General features: G+C 42.8%; 1 protein-coding gene across 1 annotated transcript in view; it reads right to left on the bottom strand.

Annotated features, from left to right (window-relative positions):
* The window catches only part of F13A1 (coagulation factor XIII A chain), a 57,254-nt gene extending 47,474 nt beyond the window's left edge, over positions 1 to 9,780 (bottom strand). The window contains exons 1-3 of the mRNA XM_057369133.1: positions 9,722 to 9,780; positions 8,636 to 8,789; positions 2,890 to 3,078 (exon numbers count right to left, since the gene is read on the bottom strand). Of these exons, the coding sequence (XP_057225116.1) occupies positions 2,890 to 3,078; positions 8,636 to 8,783 (337 nt within the window). The 5' untranslated portion in view covers positions 8,784 to 8,789; positions 9,722 to 9,780. The remainder of the gene's footprint in view (positions 1 to 2,889; positions 3,079 to 8,635; positions 8,790 to 9,721) is intronic.
* Between the last annotated feature and the right edge of the window lie 11,716 nt (positions 9,781 to 21,496).

Genomic DNA, 21,496 nt, shown 5'->3' with positions numbered 1-21,496 from the left:
GTTGTCTGAGCCATTCCCTAGGGATAGCTTCTGCCTGACAGTACCAAAAGGCAGGATTCACCTCCCCTGCCTTCAGTGTTCTTAAAGTCAGTCTGGTCTATGGGAAACAGTCAATAGAGCAAGGAAAAGAAATTCACAAGAGAGTTCATCCCACTTAAAGACAGCAGGGTTAAACTCTGCTTGGAGGTGTCTGCCTCTCTCCCTTGCTCACAGTCAGCCTGGGCAAGAGCTTTTGGTCTGGGTTCTGCTATTCAGGCAGTGTGAGAGGTCCCAGCTCTTCAGGAAGACAAACCAAAAAAAAAAAAAAAAAATGAAAATGGCCACATCTCCCTGTGACAAAAGGTTTGAGAGCATAGCACTGAGACATTCAGCATTCAGTTGTCTTTCCTAAGTAAGATAAATTTCCTTTCTCTTCTCAGCATTAAACATTGGACTTGATACTAAAAGGAGAAGTAGCAAGAGTCAAGCACGTAATTTCTGAATTTTCCTTCTTCATTTTGGACTGGTTTTGTTTTGCTTCCTGTTGCTAGCCTCTGAGAACAAATATACTGCATTTTCACCACATGTTCACAAAGAGAAACATTTGCAGASTGCTGAGTGTTAACCAGTTCCTAGAAGAGGACCTTGAACACCTCCCAGTTCAATCTCAGTGAGCTAAAGTCCTTGCAACAAGAGGGCAGTGGTGCTCTCAGAAGCAGACACTTAAAAAGCAGGGAAGGGCAATAGCATTGAACACTATCCTATATCTGCAACACTTTCCTGCAGCCAATTGTCAGCCACCCCACATGGACATCGGTCCTGTTTCACAGGAAGGACAGTAACAGTGAAGAACAGGGAGAGGAGTTTCACTACAGACCCAGGGCTAAATCCAAAGGAGTCATTCAAAGCTGTGTTTATCGCAGAGACTCCCCTGGCTCAGGCTGTATTTAACCCCATTCCTACCATGGCTGAAGATGAGGGGATTTTTATCCATGCTTAGAGATTCAAGGTACAAACCATGAACGAATGTGTTAAGAAAGAGCAACAGAAAAATAAGTAAATGTGTTCTCTTAAGTAGATTGTGCAATGTCAAAAGAAGTGTTAATTTTCTTCTTCCAATATAGAATATCTGATTAAAACAAATGCAAACTTCACAGAGTGCAATAAAAAACAAATGTTCCATTTTCCACTTCTTCTTGATACAGCTGTTTGTTTTAAACATATAAAGATTAAGGGAACAATCTTRAATTTAATTAAATCCCAGAAGAACTAATGATATTTATGCATATTAAATTTTTAAAGGCACTTGTGGCTGTTCAGCCAATCATTCACTGGACTGTCATAACATGCCTCCCAACCCTAATTTAAATTAGAAAGAAGAGACCCATGAAAAAAAATGTGCAGGCAGTAACATTTTCACTGCACATATGTTTAAGAGATAAACGCCCATCTAGCTTTAGAAGCCAACAAATCTAATAAATGGCCACATCATCATAATTCAACGATGGAAAAGACTCAGCACTAGAAATTTCAGAGCTGCATTTCATAGGAAAGCAAATAAAAACATCAATTTTAACCTACTTTAAAGAGTTGATAAGGAGAACATTGATGTCTTAAAACAGAAGCTCCCAGATCAATCCAGATGAAGATGGGGGTTTCCAAGAATTGTATTGTAGGGACCAGAATGTGGTGGGGTCATCTTTTGAGCATGACAGGATACCCTCTTACTTTTCTCCTTTTCTGGTGAGGTTATGCCCTTCTCTAGTCCCATTCCTTCAATGAGTCACCAGGTACCTTAGGACCTGGGCCTCTGATGAACACTTCTCAGCATGAGGAAAAAACTCTCTTGCTCTTTCTGCAATTAATCAAGAAAGYCTCTAATATCATCCTGAGTAAACCTCTCAGTGCTGGTGAGGCCTCACTACAACAAAGACACTGAGGTGCTGGAGCATGTGCAGAGAAGGGCAATGGAGCTGATGAAGGGTCTGGAGCAGAGCACAAGTCCTGTGAGAAGCAGCTGAGGGAGCTGGGGGYRTTTAGTCTGGAGAAAAGGAGGCTCACGGGAGACCTTATCACTCYCTACAACTGCCTGAAAGGARGCTGTAGCCAGCTGGGGGTCAGTCTCTTCTCCCAGGTAACAAGCAATRGGACAAGAGGAAATAGCCTCAAGTTGTACCAGGGCAGGTTTAGAYTGGATATTGGGAAAAACATTTCTTCATTGACAGAGTAGTCATGCATTGGAATAGGCTGCTCAGGGAAGTGGTGGAATCACTGCCCCTGCCTGGGTACATAGCTTGGTGGAAAACATGGCAGTGCTAGGGTAACGCATAYACTCAATGATCTGAGGGCTTTTACAACCTTAGTGATTCAATGATTGTATGGTTTTGTTTCTGGTCCAAAATTAGAGTTGCTGAACTTTCTCTCTTGTTATTAATTGTTTGTAAATGCAGGCTGAAAAGGTGCAAGATTCTTCCACCCTGTGTAACTTCCCCTTTTTATGTAATCAATATTTTGCTATCTCAGTTCATACAGTCACCTCTCCTACCTCAAACAACAGACTCCTCCTCCCTACACCTCCTAGACACTAACGAAAGATGTTTCCTATTTCACCTGCCTTTCAGCATTGCCATACAGCATTAACCAGATATAACTCTGAAAGCTCAAAAGTACAGCTTCTTATGAAACAGAAACCCCAAGATTATGCTCCTTCTTCTCTCACATGAAATTCTGATTTTCTCAAGAAAGGATTCAAAGCCTGTTTAGAAAAACACTTCCTTRCCTATGGCTAAGCCTGTTTTTATGGTTTATCAATCATAACAGGAAGAGACCCAGCCATTAAGTTCTGCTGTGCTCCTGTTTATGAGGGACTAACCCTTTGCTGATAAGACACAGCCTTTGTCAGACACTTACCCATCAAGTACTCCAGCCAGAATTGGTCCGTCTCTGGCCTGTAGGGTCGGTTGAAGTCAATGCGGATTTGGAAAGCCTGTCCCCGACGCACTATCAGCTTGGGGTTGTAGTACTTGTCAGTGTGGTGCTCCTGCTTGTTGATCTCCTGAGGATCCTTGAACATATAAATATCCACAACACGCAGGTAATCTGCAGAGACACGTAAATAAGCATGGGGAAAAGAGTTAGTGTGTTGAAATGTCAATATTGATGTCAACATCATTAGAGCCCATATCCTCACATTCTGCAGGGAAGGAACACCATGCAATAGGAGCATGCTCGATCTGTCTGGGGCTTACATGCTCCTGACTGAGCAGAGACTCATGGACCAACATTCTGCCCATCTGCCATTTTCACAGAGGCTACAAGGCTTCTAGTGCATGGCAAAAGCAACCACAGCAAGAGTGTGTTTCAAGGCACTGGAAACTGGATGGCCCCAAGTAGAGTCTGGCCCCATCTTTCCATTGGCACCAGCTTTCCGTAAGTCTGGGCCTTGTTGTCACAAGTTTACCAGTGCAATCAATCGGACTTTGACACCTGGGGCTTTGTGTCACCCTTCTTGCAGTCACCCATTTGTAAAATGCAAATTCCCTGAGGATTTGTGACACTTAAATACTTTAATGTTTGCAAAATGCCACCAGTACTGAGACCTGAAGAGCCTGAGAGGCAGATAATGATCATGCATTCAGSTGAGAGTTTGGATTGCCTGCATTASATAAGGTTTGGGTGTACTGCATGTGTCTAGACTCAGCTTCTCAGTACACCTCCACTGCTATTAGTGTCTTCTTCTGAAAACTAAATATAACATTACAGCATATAATTACAACACAGAGTTACAGGCAAGCAGCAATAGGTGTCTGTAACATGCACGAGCAAAGCTTTGCTCCCTTCAAATTAGGGCTATCTAAAGGGTTATAGCCTAGCACTGCTAGAAGAGTTTGTTCAGCTAATGACCAGTGTGGGGTGGCACTGGGACAGGCACAGCCACCTGCAGTCACCATAAGCTACATGACTGTAGCACTCCATGAATTTGCACAATGGGAGTCTTCTAACAGTATGAGAAAACACATGAAAATGAACTGGACATTGTTCTTAGGCACATAATCATGAAACCTCTGCCTGGAGGAGGAGGAGGGCCATTACTAGTCACCACCAGGAGAGAGATAGAAGAGTAAAGCTAGATTTGCAGCTCTCAGCTTGTCTTTCCAGGTGCTGATAGTTAGAAACAAGCTAATTCCTGCATTTTATACTTAGGGTGACAGAGCCAAACTCACGCCTGGCAAAAAGTGGGCAGCTGGTGGAGCTGTGTACTTGTGATGGTGGCTAATTTGGCCTTCTACTAAGCACACTGTGAGCAAGAATGATGTGCTCAGTAAATGAGTTGGACATTCAAGTCACTGAGGGCTGAATGTGGCCCCTTTCATTTGTCAGTTCCAGACAAGAAGCAGAGCCCTGCAGGCAGCACCTTCCCTGGATGGGAAGCATGGTCAGCATGGTCCTTCTCCTGCCCAGCCTGGGCTCTGGGCAACAGCTAATGGGAGATATGGGAGCAATGGCAATGRGAGGAGGTCCCACTCGTGCTTGCATCGCCCCTCAGCTCCCTAGCCATGTCCTTCAGGAAACTGAAAGAAAGGAATATGCCTGAGGACATGACAAGATAAGGAACTTTTCATGGAAAAGCCCTACATAACTGAACCAAAACAATCTGCCTCCTGCTAACCCAAATCTGCAAAAAGGCTGGAATATTCTGTTCAATCCTGAGTCAGGCTTAAAGTCCCATGACAATGTTATTGTTATTCTCTGCTCAATTCACCAGGCTTYTGGAGTAACTTCTGTTGCTGTAACCGCCACTGCCTTTAGCACTGGCTGAAGTTAGAGAGATGTCTGTATGGAACATTTTGCTCAGAAATCATTCTCACTGCCCCTCTGTGAAGTAGGGCATGTCTGCACCTTCCTTCTTGAAAAACTTACCAGTGCTCTCTCAAAAATGCTGACAAAACTCACAATAAAATTACACAAGGCAGGAATTTCCTGTACAGGGATAAAGCAGGGACAGAGGAGAGTCTCTCCCCTTTTATCTCCCAACCCCATCTGGGCCAAAAGCACCGCATTCAAAAGGTGTGTATTTTGGGGTTCTGTGAGGAATGACGCTACCAACAAAAAAGTGGCTCAGCTGCTCCCTCCTTCCAAAGAGGCACAAAAATGGAACTGAGCGTTTGTTTTGTTTTTATCTCCTGTTCTGCAATAAAAGGCAACAGTGACCCCACCCYTCCTCTGCATGTTAGCCCCTTCAAGGAACTGCAAAGCTAAGCCACCCTRAGCTTTCAGTTCAGTATTTGCTACACTTTATCACAGGACTTTACACGGCGCCTGTCAGAACCCAACCGGACACATCTGCAGAAAACRCATTTAATTTTTGGTCTCAGTGTTAAAATGTACCTTAAGCTTGCCAGATGAAAATAACCCATGGCTGTGCCTGTGCTAATTACAGTAATGGCAATTATGAAGGGCAAAACACRAGCATGATAATGGGAAGTGCTAACRCCAGCATCAGGRTGTGATCCAAAGGAAAGCTCCAGGCAATACTCATCTATTTGAGGGACAGGTGGCCATCRAGGCCTTCTTTGAAGTCAGGTCCACTTGAGGATTTGCCTGTAGCCTGGGATGTTGTTCAGTGCAAGCAGGTTTGCTGCAAGAGTCAGCAGTGTGATGCCTTCTTAAGGCTTTTGTAAGCTTGCAGAGAAATAAATAAGCACAAGCTTGAGAGGTTTTTCAAATTAAAAAAACAGCCTTCAAACAGCAGGTTTCCTTGGACAACCAGAGAGAAAGGGTTTTGAATTACTAAAAAAAAAAACCGTGAATTTCCACGGGAAAGTGCCCATCACTCCACTAGGAGGGGAAGCACAAATGCCTGGCGAGTCGCCGGACTTTGCAAAGAAGGGTGGGGTGGCTGGGCTGTGTACTCCCACCGAGCCCACTCCCGACACACCGCGGTGAGATGAGCTGGCCCGGATGAGCCAGGGAAAAGACACGGCACAGGGATGTTCCCAGAGACACAGGCTTCTTGCTGAAGAGGCTCTCCGTCCCCCTGATGAGCATCTCGTCCCACCCGGAGCTCCGGCAGCGGGCAGTTCGCTGACCGGGCTGGGGACGCAGCCGGCCCTGGCAGCCGCCGTGCTCGCCCCGGCTGTGATTCAGCCGAGGAGAAGTGGGTGTCAGCAGAGAGCTAGGCAAGCACAGGGTCTTACCTCATCCCAGAGTAGTAGCTAAAATAGGTCAAATGAATCACACCCTAAAAATGCCTGTTTCTCTCTGTTGGCTGTCAAGGGAAACGAGGGTGACTAGCTCAGCTGTAGACTCCTACACTGCACAGATCAAGGGCAGAATTCAGTTAAATTTAGGYATCTAAATGATGTGAGCCTGGTATATAACTCCTTATTATGGCCAGTTGATGGCTGGTTGCTGCAGTTGGTGGAGCTGAGAGAAGGGTACAGATCACCGTGGAACTGACATCCATTGAACTGACATCCAGAGACTCTCTGGCAACCTGTGCCCTCACCTCCACTCACTGAATGGCTCTGTGCTGACTACAGTCTGACACAGGTGAAGACACAGGTGTGTAGATGTTTACAGCAGGTGTCCAGAGGCTAGAAAACACCTCAGTTTTAACAGCAGAGTTAAAAGCATTGGCATGCTTTTTTCAGTGTGTTATGGCAACAAAATCAGGGAACCACTACAAAAAAATCTGGACAATCCAGAAGTGAAGGGGGGGAGGAGAAGGGGAAGGTGTCACAAGCAGCTCTCTGCCAGGATGGGCTCACAGCTCTAGAGCCCCTTCACCCTGGGCTGYTCCTGCTCTGCCCATGAATACTCATTTTAACCCCCAAGCAAAATACTGAGAACGCTCCAGGGCAAGCTTAGTTCCTGAATGTAAGGCTGAGCTCCATGGGGCAATAAATCTTTAATGTGGTCGGACGGGTGACTTACCCCAAGCAGTATATCCMGGCATCACACTTATATTGGCTGGTACCACAGGCTGAGATCACAGCTGATATGCACCAAAACAGGAATGCTGCTGCAGTCCCTTCAGGGACCCTTCAGGTGACYCTTCAGATAACCTTGCATATTTTTGCTACAAGCATTAGAGAATTTCACAGCAGAGCTGATCTACTGTACAAAAAGAGTTTTGCTATTATGTAGAGATTTATTTTTCAGCCATACCAGTCCCATAGCCAGGTTTACCCAATGGCCACACAAACTCTTACTTTGGACAAGGGATGTTTTTCTCAATGGTAGCATCACCTTAAGCACATGCTGGGCTCCTGCCTCAACTAACTTGACCTGACATTCCTAAGTTTCCACTGAATTTGTGAAAAGCAGGAGGCTGCCACCCACAAGCACCACACTTCATTCAGAGCCTGATGTGAAGCACATCAAAAAGCAATAGGAATTTTTCTCCTGGTACTAGTGGGCTTTAGCTACAGGCTGTATTCCTTCTAAGGTATCCCACATTTACACATCTCCATTTTCTGTGAGCATATTGGGTTTGAAAGTGTTTAGCTGGGACCTACACTGCATTGCRTTTGACAATTTAAACACACATACTTGCCCCAGAGCTACAGGGTTGTCAGAATAAGCTCGAGCAAAAATTTCTGTAGTCCTAACAYGCCAGTTGGTTTGTTCAGGCATTTTTAAAAATAAATGATTTTAAAAGAAATGTGTGTATATTAAGATGGGGGTGGGGATGGGTGTGTGGTGAGGGCTGTGTGGTTAAGGCACATGATTAGGTTAACAGAAATAATGCTTTGCAACTTGTCACTTAAATTCTCTTTGCCTGTTTCCCAATGTGTGAAATTCAGTAATTAATTCTTGTCCACATTTATTAAGTACTCCTTCAACTCTGGATGCAAAGTTCCCTTTGAGCATTAAAAATTATTACATCCAGCTACCGTGAACCACCAGGTTCAACAAATTCTGCTGTTCAATTCAAACAGGCAAAAAYGTTACATCATTTCATTAGTGACTCATTCAGAAGTTTATCCTATTTTGTTTAAAACCTAATCTTACATATTTTTTAATTTCTGGTTGACTCCAACGAGCTGACCCTGGGAGAATACTTTTATTTGTCTATCCTCTACCATGATATTGTTTTGTTTCCCCAGCAAATGATTCAAACATTTTTCACAGGAGAATAAGAATATGGGTATTYCTTTTAGTCTCATATTAATTTTTATGAGTGAGCTGTACAACTACAAYGAAAGTTTTACCTGCCAGACAACATTTTGCAGCAGTTTCATAGGCATTTTAAGGCCATATAAATGAGAAGGGCCATTAAGGGAGCAGACTCCTTCTGGCTCTTCACTCCAATGCTGCCACAGCCCTGCCTGAAGCCAGGAGATTCCTGGAGTGACTCTGTGATTGTGATCAAACAGGGAAAACCCATTCTTACTTTTTTTTAATCAGTCCCACAGTTAAAGCTGAAAACTGGTCACTCAGCTTCTCCACTTCTCCCCTTACCTACCCATAAACGGTGCTAACATTTCCATGGACACAGGTGGTTTCAGTAAGTTTTCCCATGAGCAACAAGAAAAACTGTCTGAGTTGGAAAGATGTAAGGAAAAAGTGGTTTAGATGTATTTTACAGACCTGTGCTGAGATAAGTATGGAAGATGTAAAAATAAGCTTGTGGCTTAATTGTACACTGTACCTCTAGGATTAAATCCCCTAGGTATCAATCCAAAAGCCTCCATCTCAGGGACCTCATTTTCTTCATCATTGGAGTTGTTTGGTGGGATGGCTCTTCTCCCATTCAAAGGAAGTTTCTTCTCCTCGTTGATGCCCGTTGTTTCAGACATCCTGTACTAAAAAACGTGGTAATACCATGAAAGAAAGASTGCAAGAAAAAGCAAACATGAACTAGCATGGCACATGCAAGATGGGAGAAGCCAAAAGCAATGTGGGGTGCCAGTGAGCTACACATTTTTAGACTTATATAAATAAAACCTGAGAGGCAGAACACATCAGTCTAATGATAAGTACAGCTCTCTAAGGATTGGAAGGCATTTTGTGTTCATCAAAACACATGAATAAGAAAAGAAGGAGGGGGYGGGAGAAGGAGAGGGAAGTCTAACACAGAAGTATTTGCCTAGGAGAGAAGCAGGGCACTAAAAAACATTAGGAAGTTTCAGGTAAAAGCACTCGAAAATCATTYGCTCTCTCATCCTCCATAACAGCATTATTGAATCCAAAATAGCAAATTATATTTTCAGAAAGTGCATCACACACTACCTCTCCCTAATAAAAATGACATTATAAGTTATACTGCAATCAAGCCAAATATTACAGCCTACAACAGCCTGTGGATGATTAGTGGAGAATTGTATTTTTGTCCCTATGCACACAAACACCCAGTATGTAAAGGGCTAACTCCTGCACCCAGACAATCCACTTTTGAGAAAAAGAGGAGGTGGGGGAGGAGAGAGGGGGGTAAAGCAAAAAAAAAAAAAAGGAAAAGAAAAAAGCACTTATCCACTTATTTCTTTCCCACTAACGTCCTTAAGGGAAWTCTTAGATGTAGGCTGATCAGAGACTTCTTTTTGAGCTACTCAAAACTGCTTTCACATCTATTTCAGTGTAAGCATGTAGCAGTGAAAAAGCCATGCCACCCTTCTAAGAAAATATTAATGACTGAGAAGAAAACTTCCCAAAGTCCCTGAAAACAGCAATTTAAAATGTAGCAATTATTTAATAGATGTAAGCTCTAAAAGGAAGTTTTTTTAGTTAGCAAGGGTACCTTATTTTCAGATAGTCTTTTTTTTTTCTTCTCCCTTGCAGAATTTCTGCAATGCAATAGAAGCAGGGAAAAAGTTGGGGGCTTTTAAGTAACCTCTGTATATCCTCCTCCTTCCTGTTGCAATAGGACAGTGCTGAAAGGGTTGCCAAGCCCTCCTCACGCCACCTCGGAAGATCTGTCACCACAGCTGGCATGTCTTTTCTTTCTCCCTCCCCTCCCTGCCTGTCTTACCCCAACTCTGCTCACCATGAGCATTTCAGGGCATTTGTGCTAAGGAAACACTGAAATCTCAGTTCTTCTTGAGACAAAGTAAGACTGATCATGGCAYAAGGGCCTATAAAGTGGGAGACTGGAGCAGATTTTCTGAGGGACATAGTTCAAGAAGCCATGCTTACCACRCTGCCAGTCTTTGATGGTGTCTCTAGCTCAGAGAGCCCGTGATGCAGCTTCAGGTGTTGGTTTCCAAGAGTCCTCCCAGACAGATACAGTGATGGTCCCCTGCTCTGTCCTCATAGCAATCTGTTCAGAGGACTGCAGGACACGTGAATGTGGAGAGCTCATTGACAGCCCAGCTTTTTCCAGAGATCTTGTGCTGTCCAGGACAATGAAGGTATTTTGCACAACACAGCTATATTTGGGTCAAATGACCTTCAGCGCTTGCCTGTGATAAAATGTGCATCACCTAACAGGTCCAGGGCAGCACCTCGTGGAAACATTTCAGCTTCGTGTCAACTTTCTTTTGTTTCACCAAACTCTAAGGTAGCTGGACACTGTGTGACACCTCCTCTGTCAGATGTAGCTCCACTGCTCTGTGGAGAAAAAGCAAYGGACAGGGAAGAATTCAGGCCTGGCAGCCACTGCTGTTTGCAGCAGAGGTAGAAACCACCTGCTAAGAGCATGCRTGGGCAGTGGAGAGCTCCTGTTACACACATGGGACCTGCCAAGGGCTCTTAATTGCCTCTGCTGCAGGACAGATGAAGGAACAAAGAGATGCAGTGAAGAGAACTCTACTCTTTTTCTGGAATTTGTGACTCCCAGCCCCATAGCACCAGAAAAGCTCCACTRGCCAAACACCATTGGAATCAAGCCAAGGGGCAGAAAAGGAGAGAATGTGGTCACATTCATGCAATGGGAAGCAGCAAGTAAATCATCTGGAAGACAGGACCCCCTCCTACCTCCCTGGGGATTTCACAGCYAGTTCCACAGATGTCAGGACACCTGCAGAGTGTGAGTCAGAGATCCAAGCTGGGGGCCTGGGAGCAGCATGGCTACACCAGGATGGCATTGTAACTGGGAWAAGGAGCTTGCCAGGGCTGATTGCCCAGGCACAGGACAGGGCTGCAGCAGTTTTGGGGGCAGCCTGATTACCTGCACACAAGTGTTGCACTACACTTTCTCACRGCTGAAGGGTATGAGAACTCTGCTGACAACTGTTTGGCTTGTAGCACAGAAAAGCACCTGGCTGGAGGACTCCCCTTCCCCCTGTCCTGCTCCCCAGGAGTGCAAGCACCCTGCGGGGACAGATCTGATCCCATCACACGCATCCTGAGCTGCAATTGCCATTGACTCACTTTTACACAGATGGGCCCTGTGGTAACCATCTGGAGGGTGAGCAGCACCCCTGGCACCCAGGAACACAATGAGCTTTCTGGGGGAGTAGGCTGATTGCCAATTTTCTTTACTTTTCTTCTTTTTTTTCTTTTTTTTTTTTTTTTCCCTTGCATCCACATTTCTATGTGGTGTGTTGTGCTGTGTGTCTCCCTCTCCCACTTCCAGCCAGCACTTCAGTTCCCAAAACTGCAGCTGCTGCGATGATGTTACAAAAACTGATATAAATATTGCCTCGGTGCCATGCCTGCTGCTGGAGGCCAGCAACACAAATAAGAAACACCGTCTCCCAAGGAAGTCATGTGCTTCCCCAAGTGGCTGCGGTGCTGTCAGAGCCAGGAGGAAAACTTTCCRTCAGAGCGAGGACTGGAGCAAGCGGATGCAGCAGAACAGATCCCGCTCCAGCCACTGTGCCTGAACAGGCAGTGGTTGCAGATGTCTCCCTGCGCCCAAGCACGGCACCCTGGGGCTTTCAGCAGAAGCCAGCAACCACGCAGAAAGCGGGAAWGCCAAAATTTTTGGTGGCAGCGGCAGGAGTGGGACTTTGCATCCAGGGAGAGTAATGTTTTGCAGGCTGTGATTTATTTATTTCRTGGGGAGAGATGTAAATTCATGCTTATGACAGCTCCAGATGGCAGGTATTTTCTCATTACCTTGACTTCTTAGCATTTGTTATCCCTTGCCTATTAGACTGCTCTGGCCTTAATTTAACTTTAGTGCTTCCAAACTACTGACGTCAGGGATGATGCAGGTGGGGGTACGGAAAACACGAAACCCTGATTTTCCTGTAGGGTGTTATATTTAATGAATGATGCACTGGGATGACCGGTGGAAGAGCGCTCTCTTCCTCAAGCCACCTCTGCATCTCACCCATGTAGGGRGCCATGAGCCCATATCCATTTCTCAGAAGCAGCCCTCAGATGCTTGTGGCCTTTGTCAAAGACCTTCACAGTCACAGACACCCTGCAGCAATAGACTTTGGATGATAGACAGCCCTTTCCCCCTAAMCCCACAGAAAAGCCCTTAAATGGCTGCAAAACTTGCACCCTAAAGGGTTATCTAAAATACACTTTCCTGTTGTTGCCAGAGCCAGTGTTGTTCTGTTCCAAGTCCTCCCATGCCAGACAAGAGTTTGTGGGGGGGAAAAACACACAAGTCAGTAAAGCTTTACAGCCAGAGGAGAGGGCRTGCCAAGATCTGTCACAGACAAACTGATCAACCAGGTGCTCACATAAATGGGTTGCTGTGYTGTGTGCCAACAACTAGATGGGAGGGATGTTTTGCCTGCTGTAGCTACACCAAGCACTTCTCAGGAGCAGCTGAGCATTGTAAAGCTCTCCAACAGGGTGGTTTCATTTCTTCTTCTATTTTTTTTTAAATATTACCCTTTTTCCATTTGCAGTGTAGATGGCTGTACAGATGCACTGGAACATTATACTACAGCATGTGCACAAGAGTACCTGTCAGGACATCATCCTCAAGTAACCAGACTCTCTCAACTCTGATCTTCTACACTTAATAATACAACTGTCCCTCTCTCTTTCCATCTCAGAGCTTTACTTATGAACTTGCACTCCTTCTTAGATGATCAAGTCTTGTCTTCCCCCTTCCTCTGCATCATGTTCCCAGAAATTCATGTTTCTCTTCCTATGATACTGTGCCTCACCAAGGCTGCAGGCAGTGTAGAGCAGATTCTAGAAGAAAGAAAACCAAATTAATAAAAATGTTATTTTTAAACAGAAGGAAATTTCAGAAATCTTGATTTGGTGGTTTTGTTTGCATATTTTGCTTTGGGWTTTTTAAAAATGCAAACCCAGTTAATATATCTGTCTGTGTATAACAGCAGCTCTGACTACCACACACAGAGGAATATATTTTAAGGTAATGCTGAAAATTCAGAAGGCCTAGCTCTGAAATGTGGTATGTGTACACRTGTCTGTATGTATGAAAGAGGGGCAGAGGCAGAGAGAGATAAAATGGCAGCTCTTCAGATGTTAAAACATTTGGAAAAGGGGATATAGGGCCAGTGTTCAAAAGATATTGTTGCAAATGTTTCTGTTGCAGGAAGAAAAATACCATCTATGTATATATTCATACACATATTCTGCTAGGAAAACACGGCTTAGGAAATTTTACTCTTCTCTGAAAAACTGTTGTTCCAAACTGAAAGCCTAAATTCAAACTGTAGACCTTTACAAGAACCTACATCTGTGCTGGCCATCTTAGGCTSCCTTTATCCTCCGCACAGATCTAGTCTAGGCAGTGATTCATCTCCTCCTACAGCAGACATGTAAATAGGTCAGATGAATCATGGCCTAAAAGTGCCTGCTCCCTCTATTCTCTGCAAAAGGAGCTTGTGATGATGGGTTTTGCCACATGTGTCTACACTACTGATGTCTGCAATGAGGTGAGATGAATCCTAGGTTAGGTACAGAAACAGAAAAGCATTTTATTTTGGTTTTGAGGCCTGACTATCAAGTGCTAAATTATCCTTTACTTTTATGGAAATATTGCTGCAAGTCACCAGCAGTGATACACAGTGTATCATTCAATAAATTTTTTTCAATCAGAATGTGTGTCTGCCACTGCCAATTATATAAAATGTATTTCTTATAGTGTCAGATTACAGTAATATACACAGAAGCTCAAGAAAACACATGCATCTTTTTATACTCATTTGTGTTCTGTTTCTTCAGACAGAAATATAATCATACATGTAGAACTGCAGCAAAATATTATTTATTAATTATAATAATAATAATAATTATTATTGTTATTATTATTATTATTAACATCTGAATCCAGGTTTCAACTCCTATTCTTACTCACATTTGAATCCAAAGAATTCTGTTGGTTGAATACTAGGGACTGCCCTAGTTTCTCACAGGAAGAGTGAAAGAGGAGCCAACCAAGGGCAGGGGGGTCTGTCATAAGAGGCAACATTCAGAGTCCACAGCTAAATTTACTGGTTTATGTTTTGATGGAGTTAGGCCTTAAAGGATGACAGAACATCTCTCAAAAATGGGATTAGCAACTTCTCTGCTGGTCAGCTGACCCAGAAGCTGTCAGGAGCACAAAGGCTGTGGACCTCAGATATTTATTTCAACACCAAAAGAAAAGGGCAGGATATCCAAGCAAAGCCATAACTACCTAGAGACTTAAGCAGGAAAGGCCACTTTAGATCAGAGTTTAAGTAGCTGCCACTTAGTTCTGCACCCAGGCTGGCTGCAGCAGAGAGGGTCAGTTGTCATGTACTGCATCAGATACAAATGATGGTGCTGTGCCCAAACTACCATGKCTCCTGGACAGTGCAGAATCATCTYGGGTATAYCAAAGGCAAAACCTACATGCCAAGGACGACCCAAACCACCTACAAGCACAAGGCGAGGGTCTGTGCGCTGCGTTCCTGAAGCACTTGAAGCACTTGCAGCAAAGATCTGGTACAAGACATTTGACATGTCCCTGCCTAAATCAAGTTGAACTGAACAGGGKTTAGTTGGTCCAGGTCTACTTTGTGTCCAGATGAATATCCTTGTTTTTCTGCTCCAYTGAGAAGCATGTGCATGGAACATTGCCTCTCAGCCAAGAAGCTGGACCAGATCACAGCTCTTTTCTGTGTCTATTCTGTAGGGGGTGGAAATACMCAACCCAGATAATCCCAGCATGCTTAGTTAACAGTTGCTTCTAATTAATTTAGTAACATATGCGGACATGAAATATTTCAATCTTAATGTCTCAAATCGTTTCAACATTGCTAACACACAATGTTTCAAGTATRCTCAATTACAAGATTTCTGGAATTAAAGATTTCCTAAATTTCATTAAAAGATAAAGCTTCCTGCTCCAGTCCAGAACAAAAAATACATTTGAAAATGCCTGAATGTCTTGTAGAACAGCTTTTCTTCTTAATACAAACACAGATGTAGTGTGTAGGCCCATACACAACAAAACACTTAAGCACATCTTAACTTCAGTCACGTAATTCCATCTTCAGGCATGCGCCAAAACCCTGTAATAGTCTCAACCAAGGCTGTACCGTATCTGTTTGTACAGAAACGCTTAAGCTGCCTGTTGTCGTTGCACTTCTGCATCATGAAGTTGCAGTTTAACATGTTTCTAGTGCAATTGCTTCTTGACCATTTCAAAGATGGTTGCCAGAGAGGGTTGTTGATCCATTTTTCAGTCCCAAGACTGACCTTATCTCTGTGCAAATGAGCTGCGGAATTGTTTATTTAAGGAAATGCGCGATCTATTGAGCAATAGGTTCAAATGTGGATTGTAAAATGTTGCAATTGGTTGGTTTGTTAATGGTGTATGCTCTGGAGGGAAAAGGGAAATCGAAAGGATGCATCATTATCCAGACGAAGTTCAAAAGCAATTCAAAATTCATTTCATAATCACAGATGTGTGCCAAATAAACCCATCCAGCAAAACAGCAAAAGCTGTAGGCTTTGATTTTTGTGAAGTCTGCAAGTTCTTTCCTTTGCTATTCCTACTATAACCTTTGCAGTGTGGCTAAAAATAAAAAAATTTAAAAAATAAAAAAAAAAAAAGAAAAGGTGAGAAGAAATGATTGCCTTCTAAATGCTCGATATACCTGTCTCTTTCTACAGTGTTGTGCTGCAGCCACAAAATTACTGTCAATGTGCACAGTAGAATACTAATACTTTTCCCTCTGGGCTTGTAGGGAGCTCATGGTTGGAATAAAGATAAAAGTCAGAGCAGCTGAGAGTGCATCAGGAGTGTAACTCCAGCATGCACCCACAGCAAGGTCCCTGGCTCCTCAGCTGAAGTGAAAACCCATGTCCAGACTCTCTGTAAACCCTGTCAGGGCTGTACAAAGTCCAGGGTTTTAATCACAGTCAACAGTTGCTCTCTCCATTTGTGGTTTATCCATCTTCTCACACAATTCCACCTCTGGTTGTGTGCCCCTAACAGATCAATCCTACAAAATTTTAGTTGTGCTGTTTAGGCTGTRAGCCTTCAAGAGCGGAGGCTAGGACAAAAGTCTGCAGGGAGATATCTTGTCCTTGATCCCTTGGCCTCTCTCTGGTGTCTGCCCCATCTCTCTCTCAGCTGTAATCTTCACAAAGTTTTGCAGCTACCATAAGAATGGTATGATCTTTCCCTTTCAAGCCCTATTCTTCAACAGAYTTGCACAGCTTTTGATTTGCTTACAAAACATCAGTGGTTGGTCACTGGGAGAGCATTTACTGCTTCATTAATAGATTGGACACTCATTCAGAAAGCAGTAGTGCAAAAAAAAAAAAACCAGGAATTGATCTATCTTTTATATTAAATGATAATTTTTTCAGAAAGGCTGTTGGAATTCCTAATCTTCAGACTTGTAAAATATTATCATTTGTTCAACTCATACAGAAAGAAAGGGCTTACTGGCTGTGGTTGAGACGTCTTGACACAAGTGCTTCATTTGCCTGGGATTCCTCCTAAGACTGTAGTTCCTGGGACTTATACAAATAATTCCTTGGAGAACTGCATGAAACAGAGTATAAACAGCATGGTAGGAAACTATAAAAAGAAGTGGCAGCAAAGTTAGGTTGAAGAAGTAGCCAATGGGTTTTCCAGTAAGAGTGTAAACATACTTCAAAGRCACTCATTGGAATACACAGGTGGAAGCGGGTTCTTTTAAAGTCCTGTCCCTTAAAATGGTCCACATCACCATCTTATGGACTGATTCCCACCTCTCCCTTGCAATTTAGACAGATAATGACAGAAAGAATATCATAGCATCACAGGAGTTTCTAGTCAAGAATAATGAGAATCAAGTAACCTGAACAAATGGCTTTAAAATGACCAATAAGCTGAATTTCTTTCCATTATACCACAATAAATTTTAACCAAGAACATGCATTCACTAAAAGCAAAGTTGATTTGTCGACCTCTGAAGGAAAAAATTGGGGCAAGTAAGCAAACTGGAATGACCTACTTGTTCAACTTTTCCCATTGGTAGGGACAATGTCTTATTAATACTTCTGTACCTGTTGACAGACAGCGTTCAAATGTTGAATCTCTCACTGCTCTACTGTCACCAACATTTTCTGTTGCATTCAATGGCAAATAAAATTTTTTGTGCCTGTTACGTGAAAAGCCAATAGCACCTCTTTAAGAAATGTGGCTCAAAATAAAATACTTGATTTGTGGGTATAAAAATGATGAAAAGCCTCAGAATGTGTAGAGGCCAGTGTTGCAAGTGTTATCTAATGAACATGACTTTAAGGTTGTGTTTATTCTCACAAATACCACAGTTTTCACAAAGGCAACTGAAATATACATGAAAAGCTTCAGCAATAATGCAAATTATGATCTAAACTCACTGTAGCCATGATATCTTTTAGAATGAACTCCTATCAGAACTCCTCATCTTCACAGCTCTGAAGGCTGAAAACATTACACCTTTTTAAGACTTTAACCATACAAAAAAAAAAAGTGCCATCTCACTGTAATAATGCTGTCTTAATTATGTACAATACTTAGCACTAGTTTTACACCAGATGAGTCATAGTAGAAGCTTGTACTTTACTGTTTGACTAAATCCCACAGCACTTAGAACTCTGTGCAGTGAGCTCTTACCAGCTTGTGCTCAAATCTTTTCTCTGACCATGTCTGCTGGAACCTTTGGGGAAGGTTGGTCTGAAGGGTGCTGCAATAGGATGAGTAGAYATTGTGACTGGAAATAAGGTCTCAGAGTCAGTAAGAACATGCCAGAGAAATGTCTTGAAGGCTGCTCCAGTGTCTGTGCTTCTTGAGTCATGTCCATTTGAATTAACTGGGATTCTAGAAATCATAGAACTGTGTTTTGTTCCTTTCTTTTTTAAAGGCAGTTTACCTTCTGAGTAGAAAGGTGTTCAGTTTTTGTCATCTTGTGCTGTTTGTTGTAACAATGAAGATGATGCCAAACAGGTAACTGAAATGCAGTTATTTTTGGAATCCCTCTTCACTTGCCTTATACTATCTACTCTTTTACTGCTAAAAATAATCCCACAGAAACAGATACCAATAATTTTATGAAAAATTTTTACCACKGGGGTTTTCAACAAGATAGCACGGACTGCTGGGCACTTCTTCAGATTTTTTTCTCCTTAGTGTGTTTTGGGGCTTGATGAGATCGGTGAAATATCTTGGTAAGTACAGGATCTTTTCCCAGGTCCTTCTAAATGTGGATACCTTAGAGAATACTTGCTATTCTCAAGTCAGTTGTTACTTTGACMGATCAAATTTCTTCATCTGAAACATATGAATAATACCCCTTTGTAGCCTTCATAAATGGTGCTGAAAATTTCAAAGGAAAAACACTTGTAGAATGATTTTTAACAAAAAAAAAATTATAAAGAGCAGATGGACTTGTAGCAGAGCAGTCTTTATTCACAGTCAGCAGGAGAGGTAGGTTCCAGGCTCTTTGAATCTCTGTCTGGAAGACCATGTGGGAAATTTAATGTTAGACATTGTGAAAAATTGGTCCCATCTGCCTCCCCTTCTTCACCCAATTGATACACAAAGTGCCCAAGTACCTGGCTATCACTGAGCACTGAGATCACTGCTGAAGCCTCTCTCTATGTAAATGACRGACATTCTACTCATTAAACATCCCTGTAATAAATGCCMTGSTATGGCAACTTCCAAGTGACTCTTSATTAATTAAAAGAAGCAAAACAMTTCATGTTGAAGTAACAGCTGGTTATGGTACTTACCAGTATCAGCTGATGATAGTCTAAAGACATACACTTCACCAGGAAGCTTTCACTCCTACACATTCTTTAAATAGAAGGGTTTTTTTTTAAAAACTTGGTACTTCTAAACCGAAGTCTATTAYATTTGGCTAGTAGGGTCCTTCTAGTAAACAATCAGTGTTTTYTCAAAGTCTTACCAAAAACTTTACCCAGAAGAAACCCTGAGGAGTGGTACGCACGCCACACTATTGTGTGATGCAAAAAGGATGCATCCAAGTGAAAGGACAAACAAATCTTTCTGCTCAWGAAAACATTACATTTCCATTTTAGCCAGGAATGCACTAAATAATGCATCATTCCTCAGCTACTTGAAAGGTCACCTTTTGGTCTATGAGCAGCTGCAGCAGCTGCGTTCCCTCAAGACCTGCTTGAGCACAGAACAAAGCRTGAGAGCTGACAGCAAACTTGGGGGATGCAGGTATGGGACAGGCTTCTGGAGACCTCCCAGCAGCTACAGTTAAGAAGCACTGCCAAATTTTCTTTCTCTCATCTTTTACTTCAATCTCAAATAACCTCCTTCTTTCCCTTCCCTCCCCAAGTAAATTAGTCATATGTAAAAKATGAGAAAATTAACAGCCAGCTCARATTTCGACACCATGCAGAGACAAGTATCCATGGAGATTAGGGACCTCCTGTTCATCACTGATTTCCCATCACATTTGACAGGAAGGTGCAATAAACAGAATAAACTAGTCCTCCAGAAAGGCACTCTGTGAGGCTGAGTCCAGCTTAGAGGCTGCCGAGTCTGTTATTCCCAAACAATAATGCAGCAAGCCAATTCCCAAACAAGACCCACAGCTGCTTTAGATATATCCCTCATATCTGAGGCTTTCATCCAGTTAATCTGTATGAAAGAAATTGGTGGCTTCTCACATATTATCAGGAACTTAAATATGAGTTTGGCAGCTGGAAATCACTTCGGCTTTCTAGACTGGAATGTTGGTTATAACATACAGACCTTAGTTTGGAGASAGTGATTTTGARGGGGAAAGAAAATCAGTGTTCATTATCATCCAGTTCAGAATCCGTCCTCCTAATAGGTAGGTCACGATGGTACAGAGGAGGCATCCTAACCAGATCTGACTTTGACAGGATGATGGGAGAAACCACATGTTGTTCTTGCAGGATTTTTGCATTTATATTTTCCACAGATCTAATTCAGTTCCATTTTCTGAACACCTAGATCAAAATTGCCTACAACCAGAATAGTTTTTGTTTCAAATTAAATCAAACAAGCAAGGAGAGAAATAACAACTACATGGGAAATGAACAAGAGTGTAACTCACTCTAAGGGCTATCTTGCATTGATGCATAGCATTCACTTCGAGACTACAGCCTGGGGAACACTTTTTTTTAAAGGTCCACACATAATAACAGAATCATACCAAACATACATCTAACCATATGTATCTTTCATATTTCCTTACCCACAAAAACAACCAAATCTTAAAAAGTGATGGGGAAAATAAACCAAACCAGAACAAACCACTGCACAAGCACTGAATTAAGTATTAGAATTCTAATGTCCTTAGTCTGTCCAGATGTGCTTTCATCTCCTCCACTCACTTACACATCAAGATTGCAGCAGACATCCATGGAAACCCTCTGAGCTCTGGGATTCCTGTCCTTGATCCTGGGTGATGTAGGATTGATTCATTAACTCCAGCTGCCGCTGTTTAGCTTTTCCCTACTGCAATGGCTCAGTGTCACCACCAACCAGCACAAAAGTGATGCCATGTGGCAAGGCTCTGTGGTTAAGCAGAGCAGCCCTACAGCCTCAGTGGGCACAGCAAGGTGGCAGCTATCAAAAGACAGAAAAGAGAGCAAGGTGGATGGGCTCACAGGGCTCTTCAAATGAGTTGGCAAGAAAATTTTAAAATTTGCACTTTAAAAAACAACAACAAAAAAAAGCAGAATACTGCAGAGCAACCAAATTTGCCATAAACTGCTCTTTACAAGCTGGAAGTAACAGTTGGAGTTTTCAGCCAGCCTGATCAAATTGAAGCCTCCTGCTTGCTCATGTGCCTCTCTGGCACTGACACACGAGGGCCCTGAACAGCACAGACTGCAAGTCAGGAGAGAGCCCCATATGCTTCTGACAGCAGCCACCATTACCATTTTCCAGCCATGCTACCATCAGGTATGGGTCATTACTGGAACTCAGTCTGCATCAACAGACAATACATATACAATATATACTGGACCCATCACTCACAAGATACTTCAAATGAGGCCAGRATATCTCTGGCATCACTTAGATCATTTGGCCAAATGCACTGGCCCGCATTAAAAAAAAAAAAAGCACTGTTATCAGTAGGTTTAAATTCATTCAGCAGGAGCACACACACCTCCTTTGCAAAACATYTGTGAATCTCAAAAGTAGAAAAGGCTAAAGACACAGACCAGTCAAGCCCCATTT

The sequence above is a fragment of the Malurus melanocephalus genome, unplaced genomic scaffold (assembly GCF_030028575.1).
Source record: "Malurus melanocephalus ecotype Western Australia unplaced genomic scaffold, MMel_1.1 scaffold_103, whole genome shotgun sequence".
NCBI lineage: Eukaryota > Metazoa > Chordata > Aves > Passeriformes > Maluridae > Malurus > Malurus melanocephalus.
Note: the sequence above shows the minus strand (reverse complement) of the source record. Positions and strands in the feature narration are given on the sequence as shown.